This window comes from Lepidochelys olivacea (genome assembly GCF_965140295.1).
Source record: "Lepidochelys olivacea isolate rLepOli2 genome assembly, chromosome: 1".
NCBI classification, from domain to species: Eukaryota; Metazoa; Chordata; order Testudines; family Cheloniidae; genus Lepidochelys; species Lepidochelys olivacea.
In genome coordinates this window covers 279131225-279143845 of record NC_140411.1, presented here as the reverse complement: position 1 = coordinate 279143845, position 12621 = coordinate 279131225, and the positions used below count along the sequence as shown (strand labels likewise).

Genomic DNA, 12621 nt, shown 5'->3' with positions numbered 1-12621 from the left:
GTGTAGATTAAGCCTTATTTAGTGAGAGGGGAAGTAAGCTCAGGCTGCCTTTTGACAAGGATAGAATGTTCTATTTCAGAGGCAAACAACCAGCTGGAGATGCCTTTGGCCACACAGAGCAACTGTAGAAAAATCTTCCACCCATTTCATATTTTTTCTTAATTCTTTGTCACCTTAGATCATAAAAATCAAATACTCTCACACCATCAGGATTCATGGGCTGAAAAATCTATTTTAAAGGATCTACATGACATTTTAAACTGCAGTCTCTCTAAAGTTTTTATTTTGTTTAACTTTAAGTACTGCGAGTTGAAAATGAACATTTGTGTAGTCGCTAAAGACTTAAAAAGATATTTTAATATATTGTGCATTAAATTAAAAGATTATTTAAACTATACGTTATAATATCTAAAGTGAGCTGTTATTATGCTTATACTTGTATAGGAATATAGCCGAGAAAAAATAAATTTGTTTTTTCCTTAGTGCTCTCAAAAATTGAAGAAGCTATATATAGCTATCTATATCTATGCATTCCTTTATCATTGCTTGTCCTATAAATAAACCCTAAGTAACAGAAGTGAACTGGTTAACAACCTCTAATGGTTTTAACACTCGTAAGTGTACACGCTCATGTTATATCACATAATTAATCTTGTAAAATGTCATTTCCACCAGGCTTTATACAATGTGATTATAAAATGCCCTGATAAAGAATAAACATAGCTGTTTAATTTCTTCACTTTTAAAGGCTTTGGAACGAGTTGCGGTCAGCCAAGTGGTAAGTAATGTTGTTTATTTTAACCCTTCTAATGACAAAACTGTTTTCTCTTTTTGAATACTTTTAATACATGACCTTCTCCTGAACTTGTGACTTACTGGGTTCTAAAACACTACAATTAACAGAATATAAATCAAAGTCAGATTGATATCATGTTTCAGCACACAGAATTGCATTTTTATTGCCTTGTCTGCACATAGTGATGCTAACGTATCTTATTTTCTTCAGACATTTAAGAGTAAGCTAACATATATTTTAGAGAAAGTACAATTTTAATATAGTTGAAAATACCTTATTTTAATAGTAAGCTACTTTATGCTTAATCATGCTGGTTAATATTCTTCACTAAATCCAAAAGTGCTTCTTTCAAAACTTAAAGTATAAAATTACCTTTCCAAACTTTGGATGCTTTCTTACATGAACTGCTCCAACAGAGGCTCCTAGCCCAGTGAAGCTCATCTTTAGAGGATTCACTGACCCCTTTATTCTGAAGAACCACAATGTTTTTAGGTCTAGCAACATGGTCACTAGAAGTAAGGAGTTAGTTCAGGCTCTTCCCAACTCATTAAATTTTGGTAATTTCTGCAGAGATTTCCAACACTTGTGGTGTTTTTGAGGCAAAAACTTGTCCACAAGGAAATAATATGAAACTGTAAAAATATTGTTCATAAAATACTATAGGAAACCGTGGAAAAGGTTATTTTTCAAATTTTTATTAAAAATTTATTTTAATAAAGGAGGAAGAGCAGAACTTTAGGTACATCTAACTTTTAAAACAAGTTAAACAGCAGTAAACTAATTTTTTTTATTGAAACAAAAATTACAGTGTAAGATAGTCCCGTGTATTTTAAGAATGTTTTATTATCTATATAGCAAGTAAATTATAAAAGCTCCTAATACTATGTAAAAGGCCTTGAACACACAACTTTTAATTAAGTTAACAAACAGTTACTGACATACTTGGCTCTCTGGGATCATATTCCACGGTTAAAATTCAGTTAGTAACTAGAGAAATTTAACAGTGTTTTGCTCCACCAGAAGCCTAACCTGGTACTTGGTTGTGTTCCTGAATCTGGTACAGCACACTGCAGACAAAACTCCTAAACCATGTAGGCCATTCCTCTTATCCTCCCAGCTGTCACTGCTGGGTCCGTATTTTCTCAGAAAGCAGATACAAACTCAGCACAGAAGCATGATTGGTGTGGACCACACCTGCTAGCCTGAGAGCCCCTGTCATAAATATTAAGAGAAGGGTCACTACCTTTCCGTATACAGTGCTATAAAATCCCTCCTGGCCAGAGGCAACATCCTGTTACCTGTAAAGGGTTAAGAAGCTCATCTAACCTGGCTGTCACCTGACCCAAAGGACAAGATACTTTCAAGTCTTGGGAGGAAGCTTTTGTTTGTGCTCTTTGTTTACGTGGTTGTTCTCTCTTGGGACTGAGAGAGGCCAGACAGAAATCCGTCTTCTCCAACCCATCCTAACCCAAGTCTCCAATACTGCAACCAGTATAGGTAAGCCAGGCAAGGCGGATTAGTTTATCTTTTGTTTTATGTGAATTTTCCCTGTGTTAAGAGGGAGGTTTATTCCTGTTTTCTGTAACTTTAAGGTTTTGCCCAGAGGGGGATCCTCTGTGTTTTGAATCTGAATACCCTGTAAAGTATTTTCTATCCTGATTTTACAGAGATGATTTTTACCTTTCTTTTTTTTTTTAATAAAATCCTTCTTTTAAGAACCTGACTGATTTTTCCATTGTTCCAAAATCCAGGGGTTTGGGTCTTTGATGATTTTGTAACCAATTGGTTAGGATATTATTCTCAAGCCTCCCCAGGAACGGGGGTGTGTAGGGCTTGGGGAGATCTTTTGGGGGGAAGACGTCTCCAGGTGGTCTCTTTCCCTGTTCTTTGTTTAAAACGCTTGGTAGTGGCAGCATACTGTTCAAGGACAAGGCAAAGTTTGTACCTTGGGGAAGTTCTTAACCTAAGCTGGTAAGAATAAGGTTAGGGGGTCTTTCATGCGGGTCCCCACATCTGTACCCTAGAGTTCAGAGTGGGGAAGGAACCCTGACACCTCCAAAAGCCTGAGATCAAATTAACATAATATTTTATGCTAAATTGCATACTCATAAGCTGTTAGAAAATTGAAATGTGAAGACCAGGATGAGCATGAATATTTAGTAGTTTTTTTCACTGAAAAGTATTTGTAACTGTATTTTTATATGGCTATAATTTATGGACAGATATTGGGTAACATAAAACCAGAAGCTATATAATATTTTTCACTATAGTATAAGTAATTTACAATCATGTAACCACAAATACAAAAGGCAAACCCCAGATGTCTTCCTAATCTTGCAGGGTAGTGACCAGTAACTTTTTCACTTAGTACTACTGTTGTAGGAGACAGGAAAGTATTGTGATTGAGAATGTCTGTATGATTTATTGCAGCGGCTTGCTTCTGGCGGGAATATCGCACTTGTCTCTCGTTTTTTAAATCCCTGTCTAAATTCTGTTCTCTGAGTACTTTAAATCATTATTGTGTAATTTATCATTTTTTTGTGTATGCACACTAACTGTACAAGTATTTAATAGACTAGATTTACAGGCCAACTTATCCCCATTGTAAGCCCATTGACTTCAGTGGGTTTACACAGGAGATGCATTTGGCACTACATTTTTAACGGACAAACATTAACTTTTCTTAAGTAAACACATTTTTCATACCTAAAGGTATGAAGTTTTAAATGCACTGCACTGTTTTTATAAGTGCAGAACTTTCTGCATGGATATCAGTGTTTCAGGGAACCATGATAAAGTAGCTATAAATAAGAAAATGTTTTGACACAGGTAGTATGTTTTCCTTTTGCCTCTTTTTTTATTCATTGGACCAGGCTCTGCTCTGAAGTTTGATGGTGCAATTTTGGAATAACTCCAGTAACTGCAATAGAGTTCCCTGGGCTTACAAATGAAGATCAGAATTTGGCCCATCTTCCTTTCTTTTTCTCTAATCCCTATCCCTCCACCCACTTCCTATCAAACTCTGCAGTTTCCTGTGTTTATTTTTTCTCACAATTATGGTTATGATGTCCTCTGACCCATTTTAACTTGCAAACAGGAAAATTAGTAAATTGTCCTCTCAACCAGGTTAATAAGACTGGTTTGAGAGAATACAAACCAGTAATTAGGTAAGGCAGCCAACACCATTCTGGTTACTCTGGTCTTGATTTTGTTGCCAACTTTACATTCCTGATGTTCTTTGCTTTCTTTTTTCCAGCTGCCTACAGAATCATTATTTTATCGAGCTGTTCTACAGGTTATTATAGAGGAATGTTACGGTGTCATCAAAAGGTATGAGATTCTGAGACCAAGGCCTAATTCTTCCTCCCTTATTCTGCAAGTTGTAACTACTAGCATGAGAGTTGCAGAATGAGGCCCTAAATTCTGTCTGTATCTGTTTATATTACGAATGCAGTCAGTAAATAATACTGGGCTCTTTCATTTGCTCTGAATCCATATGCAGAGGATACCATCCACAAAGAGCTCTTGCCCTTCCAGCATTGCAGAGGTATTTGCCCTATCCTTGGCACTGGACATGTAGGCAACTGTTGCAAATTCAATAAAAAGCCTAGTGAGGAGAGAGTCTGGTGGCTCCCACAATGGGAGAGGGCATAAAGGACAGGGTGGATCAGGTCCTGCAAGATTTCTGGCCCCCCATGGGACTTCCAGGATGGGCTGGAGGTCTTGCTGGATTTGACATGAGATCTGGAGCCATAAAAATAGCCCTGTGCTCAGGGCCACTTCCTGTTTTCCAATCTGTCCAGGGGTCGACTCACCCTCTCTCCCTTATGTAGGTTGCTGCTTTGGGGCTGGGAAGGAGTTTTTCCCCATACCACCAGACTGACTGAGGCTGGTTGGGTTTTCACCTTCCTCACAGTGAAATCTAGGGGTTGAGTTTTTTGTACAATCGGAGGGCTGGGATTCTCCCACACAGAGGGCACATGTGAGAGTCATTTAAGTTGTCACAACTTTTGACAGGTGCCCAGTGGAGGAACTAGCTGATTTAGGCTCCATATTCAAGAAAGAATGGTAAAATAATGAGCATCCCAATGACATCTCCTTACGAGATGGGAGCAACATGTCTAATCCCTTGGGGAGAAATGCAAACCAGGGGCTAGAATGTTACCCTGGGGGGACCACCCTGCCAATGCCCTTTATAGCAGTCCTAGCAGCAGGATGGGGGTTAATATCTCCTCTTGCCTCAGCCCCCAAAAGTGGGAGAGATGCTCGTGGGCGGATGGAGGTCCCCAGAGAACTTCCTAGTGTGATGATTGACTCCCCCTGTGGTGAGAGCACCCTCAAGAACTAGCAAAGGAACAATGCACGGGACTCCATCTCAATGGTAACCTTGAAGATAATTTGACTAGTAAAGTTGAGGCCTGGTTAAACCCTCACCATGTGTTCTTGCCTTCTTCCATGTGGTGAGCACAGCAATACAGCTTTGAGCTATACAGACTGCATCTGAGAGTGCTTCTTTATCATAGATCTCATAGTCAGCTACTGACTTGAAGGCCTGTCAGTGCACATTGAGTTGAACAGCGGGGAGCCCAAGAGCCAGTGTGGACGCCCAGGACAATTGGCAAATTGTCTTTGGCATTTGGGATGGGAGCATAGCTTTTTCCATCGATGGGCAACCTCCCAACAGAAGAATTTCTTCCTTTGCTTGACATTATGTATAATAAAACTACAAAGAAGATTTAGCAGAACATGAGAACTAGGTTGTAAAAACTGAAAGTATGGGCTAGACCAGTGTATGTTATCTATTAAAGTAAAGGTAACATGGGGGACGTAATAAAGATTGCACTTTTGAAATTAAAAGAGTTTTAGGCCCAGTTTTTAAGCTCGCTAATGTGAAATGTCTCCAGTTTTGATGAAGTAGCTGGAATTTTCTTTGTCTCGGTGAAGCCTTGTGGGACCAGTTCAGCAGTTTTTAAGATGTCAGGTTCCTTATCCAATAACACTTAAAAAGCAGTTTAAGACAATTAAAAGAATGAATTATGATGCCTTGAGTCATTAAGAGCCTATTCTGACTTTTTAGAGCTCCATGTATTCAGTATATATCTTTCTTGTTACAACTATGCTGCTTCTGATTTGTGGGACAGATATACTAAATGCTTATTTTTTTCAAAGAATCTTTTAAATGCATAGCCATTAAGTAGTCTTTAGACTGCATTTGCCCAGAGGTTTTATTGCATTGGAATAAAAAAATACAGTCACAGGAATTTCCTATTTCCCTAAAAATAAAATAAAATAAAATAAATAAAATAAAATTGAATGTTAATTGACACAAAGAACTTGGAGCCTGACCCCAAACCCAATGATATCAATGGAAGTCTTTCTGTCAACTTCAATAGGCTTTGAATCAAGCTCACAGTTGGAAAGAATAGGCTTTCTATGAGTTTCCAGTAAAATAGTTTTTAAGAAGATATACCTGTCAAGCTGTCCTACAGTGATTCAAGAGCATGAGTACCAACTTCAGGACAGGTTTCAGAGTAGCAGCCGCGTTAGTCTGTATTCGCAAAAAGAAAAGGAGTACTTGTGGCACCTTAGAGACTAACAAATTTATTGGAGCATAAGCTTTCGTGAGCTACAGCTCACTTCATTGGATGCATTCAGGACAGACTGTTAAGAGGCAGGGCACAAACCCCAAATTGGCTTTAAGTTCTATACTTAGATTTCACTAACCAAGCATCAAGTGCAAACTCCTCAGGTACTATAATAGTCTAACCATGGAGCCACAGACAGTCCCCTTGGGTACACCAATCTGCCTTGTCACCTAAGCAAGCTTGCTTTTGTGATAGATGGTCTCTTACACTAAAAATCACAACAATGTTCAGGTTGCTCTCAGTCCCAAAGGACCAGTCACTTACCTCAAGTCAGTTGCGCCTTAGATCTCACACCAAAGACAATGCTTGTAGCCAACTCTATAATAAACTATCTAAAGATTTGTTAATTAGGAAAAGGAAATAAGAGAGTTATTTACAAGGTTAAAGCAGGTAAACATACATACACAAAGGAGTTACAGTCTTAAGTTTCAAAAGGTAATAGAAGTATTTTTATAAGCTCTATTTGTCCCTTGAAGTAACCCAGGCTAAACACTGGGGACCTCTTGCTTATGCCTAGAAAACCTTGCTCTTGAGAGTACAAGCAGCACAGAGATACAATTTCTCCTTATCAGAAATTTTTATTCACCTTTCTCCTCTAAACTGCCAGCTCAGCTCATGGGAGGAATTTATTTGCACTTCTCCTCTTCGTGGGAGGGATTGGGAGTCAGGGAGAGCAATTAACAAAGTATTTTGTCCTCTGATGTTCCACAGTAGTTCATCTGGTGTCAAGCGGTCTTCTGTGTTGGGCAGGACCTAATGCCTTCTTTTGGAAGCCAGCGTTTCACACTAAGAGCACGTCTTCACTGGCAACATTAAAGCACTGCTGCGGCAGCGCTTTAATGTAGTTTGTGTAGTCACGGCACAGCGCTGGGAGACAGCTCTCCCAGCGCTCTAAAAAAACCACCTCCACGAGGGGCGCAGCTCCCAGCACTGGGACAGCGCTGGTGCACTGTCTACACTGGCATATTACAGCAATGAACTTTGCAGCACTCAGGGGGGTGTTTTTTCACACCCCTGAGAGAGAAAGTTGCAGCACTGTAAAGTGCCAGTGTAGGCAAGCCCTTATTCAGGTCCCTTTCCTGTCTGGTGATTTACAGTTCCAGAAACATATCACGCAAAGACTCAAAGACTATCTTAAAATATGGGATACAGATGTTATAAGGGAGATTAATGCATACGACAACTTACAAGCATTCAATAAAGTCTAAATATTAAGCACACTTTTATAATGCTCATACTTATTTTAACAGTAGTAAAAACACAGGTGAACCAGACTAATTCTAGCTATGTGTTTGGCAGTATCAAAGTGAGGCATGGGGACCTTGGCAGAAATTGGCACCTGGTTTGCCAGTGTTATAATATCTAATTAATATTTTATGGAAAATCTGTTTGTTCATAAATAATACATTGAAGAGAATATTGTGAGTAGCTAATGTCTTTGGGATTATGATTCTTACAGTACAAGACTACCAAGGTCAGTGAGACCTGGAGCTGTGTGTTATGTAGGTGATGGCTTTGAACGTTAATTCAGACTGAGTTCTGACAAAACATATTCATACATTTTTTTCCTAAGGTATTTCAAACGGAGATTACATGTAATTTGCTAATGTGAGTGCATCTTCTGTTTGCCTTCTGGTACTTTTTGTGCATTGCTTTACCACTTTGCCTGAACCAATTCAAATATTGGTCAAGTTTCTGAAGAGACACCCCAAATTGTAAATCTGGAAAATTCTAACATTGCCTAATTTAAATGAGAATCACATACTACACGTACATCTAGGAGAGAAATCTGCAAGGCATAAATAAGATCAGAATCACACTTAACTTACTATGTGATCCTGGATCAGCAGATGACATTGAAGAAGTTCTGCTTTCATAAACATTGAACTCTTGCTAATATTGTCAAGTGAGGCATTGAAAATGGACACTGTGTAATGGATCCAATAAAATAAAAACAATGATAGGAGAGGAATGGAAATAAAAAATATCACCTTCACCTCATTCATAATTTCAGGTATTCATGAGTAATAATATTTTTGGTCTAAAAACTTCTGTGGGTATTAGTTAGCTTGCTTTGATGTATTTTTAGATAAAAGAAAAAGTAAAATTGAAATAAATTATTATTCTAACTTCTTAGAATATCTATTGTATATGTTTTTAATGGAGCTGAGATTTATGAAACAATAATATGGAACTTTTGTGTTCTGAGAAAATTAAAAGAATAACCTCAATACTACATTTGCAGTGATCGGCATGTTGGTAAAATTTTCTCCAAGTCTTCCTCTTTTGTGGATTATGTCAGAAAGTCTCTGAAGAAGCTTGAACTAGATGAGTCAAAGGTAAGCAGCTGATTTCATATTGCATACAATTCACATACCAATGTAAATTCTAAGAAGTGGCCAGAATTTTGATGGAGCTATTTGTATATATTATGTGAGCAGCTATTATTACTAGAATATACATCAATGCATCTTCAGCTCTTTGTGAATTAAACAATATTTATCCAAGACAAATTATTTCAGTTTGTATATTCAGTTTGGGGATTAACTGCCACTTTTATTTTCTTTAAAATACGTTCATTTTCATTTTAAAACTTATGACTTGTGAGATACCTTTTTATTTTTGTATGATTACTAGTAGTCTAAATAATGTTTTTGAAACCCCCCAGAAAATACACTCTAAAGCCTAAGTGTTTATAATTAATGAACATCTCTATCCAGATACATTTACAATATGCTTTTCCTTCTCCTTTGTCCTCCAAGACATACGTGGTGGAGATGGGTACTCCACCACATAACTCTTGCATCCTCTTTGTGGCCTAAAATCATAAAATGAGTACTAGACTGTAGATACAGCATCAAAGCCAGGAACAAGGTTTAGCTGAGACCTTTACTCATATGAGCTGATAACGCTTCCTGGTTCATTCAATTTTCCTTACAATTTTACCATGCTCTGATAGCATGAAAAGACTCAGTACAGGGTTTGGCAGAGCTAGGGTTAAAGCTCCTAGATGCCTTTGTAATCCAGGGAAAATAGGTGGACTAATCTGATTCTGTGAAGGAGGTGGATAATAGAAAGAATAGTAAATATGGCAGGCGACCACCTTGGCTTAACAGTGAAATCCTTGCTGCTCTTAAATACAAAAAAGAAGCTTACAAGAAGTGGAAGATTGGACAAATGACCAGGTATGAGTATAAAAATATTGCTCGGGCTTGCAGGAGTGAAATCAGAAAGGCCAAATAACACCTGGAGTTGCAGCTAGCAAGAGATGTTAAGAGTAACAAGAAGGGTTTCTTCAGGTATGTTAGCAACAAGAAGAAAGTCAAGGAAAGTGTGGGCCCCTTACTGAATGAGGGAGGCAACCTCGTAACAGAGGATGTGGAAAAAGCTAATGTACTCAATGCTTTTTTTGCCTCTGTCTTCACGAACAAGGTCGGCTCCCAGACTACTGCACTGGGCAGCACAGCATGGGGAGGAGGTGACCAGCCCTCTGTGGAGAAAGAAGTGGTTCGGGACTATTTAGAAAGGCTGGACGAGCACAAGTCCATGGGGCTGGATGCGATGCATCCGAGAGTGCTAAAGGAGTTGGCGGATGTGACTGCAGAGCCATTGGCCATTATCTTTGAAAACTCATGGTGATCGGGGGAGGTCCCAGATGACTGGAAAAAGGCTAATGTAGTGCCCGTCTTTAAAAAGGGGAAGAAGGAGGATCCTGGGAACTACAGGCCAGTCAGCCTCACCTCAGTCCCTGGAAAAATCATGGAACAGGTCCTCAAGGAATCAATTCTGAAGCACTTAGAGGAGAGGAAAGTGATCAGGAACAGTCAGCATGGATTCACCAAGGGCAAGGCATGCCTGACTAATCTAATTGCCTTCTATGACGAGGTAACTGGCTCTGTGGATGAAGGGAAAGCAGTGGACGTGTTGTTCCTTGACTTTAGCAAAGCTTTTGACACGGTCTCCACAGTATTCTTGCCAGCAAGTTAAAGAAGTATGGGCTGGATGAACGGACTATAAGGTGGATAGAAAGCTGGCTAGATTGTCGGGCTCAACGGGTAGTGATCAATGGCTCCATGTCTAGCTGGCAGCCGGTATCAAGTGGAGTGCCCCAGGGGTCGGTCCTGGGGCCGGTTTTGTTCTATATCTTCATAAATGATCTGGAGGATGGTGTGGATTGCACCCTCAGCAAGTTTGCAGATGACACTAAACTGGGAGGAGTGGTAGATACACTGGAGGGTAGGGATAGGATACAGATGGACCTAGACAAATTGGAGGATTGGGCCAAAAGAAATCTGTTGAGGTTCAACAAGGACAAGTGCAGAGTCCTGCACTTAGGACGGAAGAATCCAATGCACCGCTACAGACTAGGGACCGATTGGCTCGGCAGCAGTTCTGCAGAAAAGGACCTACGGGTTACAGTGGACAGGAAGTTGGATATGAGTCAGCAGTGTGCCCTTGTTGCCAAGAAGGCCAATGGCATTTTGGGATGTATAAGTAGGGGCATTGCCAGCAGATCGAGGGACGTGATTGTTCCCCTCTATTCGACATTGGTGAGGCCTCATCTGGAGTACTGTGTCCAGTTTTGGGCCCCACACTACAAGAAGGATGTGGAAAAATTGGAAAGAGTCCTGCGGAGGGCAACAAAAATCATTGGGGGACTGGAACACATGACTTATGAGGAGAGGCTGAGGGAACTGGGGATGTTTAGTCTTCAGAAGAGAAGAATGAGGGGGGATTTGATAGCTGCTTTCAACTACCTGAAAGGGGGTTCCAAAGAAGATGGCTCTAGACTGTTCTCAGTGGGAGCAGATGACAGAAGAAGGAGTAATGGTCTCAAGTTGCAGTGGGGGAGGTTTAGGTTGGATATTAGGAAAAACTTTTTCACTAGGAGGTGGTGAAACACTGGAATGCGTTACCTAGGAAGGTGGTGGAATCTCCTTCCCTAGAAGTTTTTAAGGTCAGGCTTGACAAAGCCCTGGCTGGGATGATTTAGTTGGGGATCGGTCCTGCTTTGAGCAGGGGGTTGGACTAGATGAACTCCTGTGGTCCCTTCCAACCCTGATATTCTATGATTCTATGATATAGAACAGCGGGTAAGAACATAAGAATGGCCATACTGGTTAAGACCAATGGTCTATCAAGACCAGTGTCCTAGCTTCTGACAGTGACCAGTGCCAGATGGGTAATAAGTTGAATGGCAGTGTCAATAGGAAAACCAGAGTAATTCCCTTGCTTTCCCTTTAGCTGTGTTGACTTAGGTCTTAGATGACTTGGTATAAATCAAGCCTTTCCTTTTCGCTTTCTATGTAGATACTCAGTGTGGCCTCCATGACCATAGTGACTGAATGCCTCCTTATATAAAACCCATTTTACACACGCTGTCATCTAACATAAATAAACACACCTCCCACATGCTTGAGTTTCAGATCAAGGATGTGGATTCTTTTGCCTGTGCTGAAACTATGCTGGTCAGCCTTCCATAACTTTCTTATTTCATCTGCAGGTATGATAAGCATGCCTCCTGTGTCTTCATTATAGTTCCAAATGAACCATTATTCTGCACAAATATGGAGATATTTCACCTTTATTATTTAAAGTTATGAAGATCAGAAAAGCTGAATAGTGCGGCAGAGATAACAGAATAAGTGGTTTTTGCTTAATAAATTAACCCCTCATCATTTTCAGCTTCCCGTACTCTTATTTTCCTATCCCCCTTATTTGAGGGTCTTTGTTCTATTGGAGGATACAGTGGTATAGCAACAGGAGACATTCCTTTTGCTCAAGGAATGTGTGTGCTCTACCCTGAGCATTTCCAGCTGGTCATGCTATGGAAGCTTGGACCTAAACTCATGCTCTGAATTGTGCTACCACTGGACTACCATACTGCTATCAATATTAAAATGAAATACTTTAGCCACAGCTGTAGAAGACCAGAGGAATAGATCCAGTTCTGTCTATACTTTAATTCATTATATAACCAGATTATGTTTGTGTAAAAAGTTCTCACAATGGAGGGAGGCAGTAAAAAGATCTAAAATTGGATATTAAATAATTCACAGAGTGTACAGTTTTAGATTAAATCTATGTTATATTACATTTACAAACTTATATTTAAACAAATCTGTGCATGGAGAACAAGTATATATTAATGTGTTTCTGATTCTATAATGACCATCTGTT

The 12621-nt window shown here is 39.5% G+C and overlaps 1 protein-coding gene across 2 annotated transcripts in view; it reads left to right on the top strand.

Annotated features, from left to right (window-relative positions):
* METTL25 (methyltransferase like 25) overlaps window positions 1–12621 on the top strand; it is a gene marked incomplete at its 5' end in the record, with an annotated part of 99196 nt that overhangs the window by 72488 nt on the left and 14087 nt on the right. For both annotated transcript variants that reach the window (XM_084616747.1, XM_084616748.1), the window contains 3 exons: window positions 749–778; window positions 4053–4126; window positions 8687–8780. In XM_084616747.1, the coding sequence (XP_084472873.1) occupies window positions 749–778; window positions 4053–4126; window positions 8687–8780 (198 nt within the window). The remainder of the gene's footprint in view (window positions 1–748; window positions 779–4052; window positions 4127–8686; window positions 8781–12621) is intronic.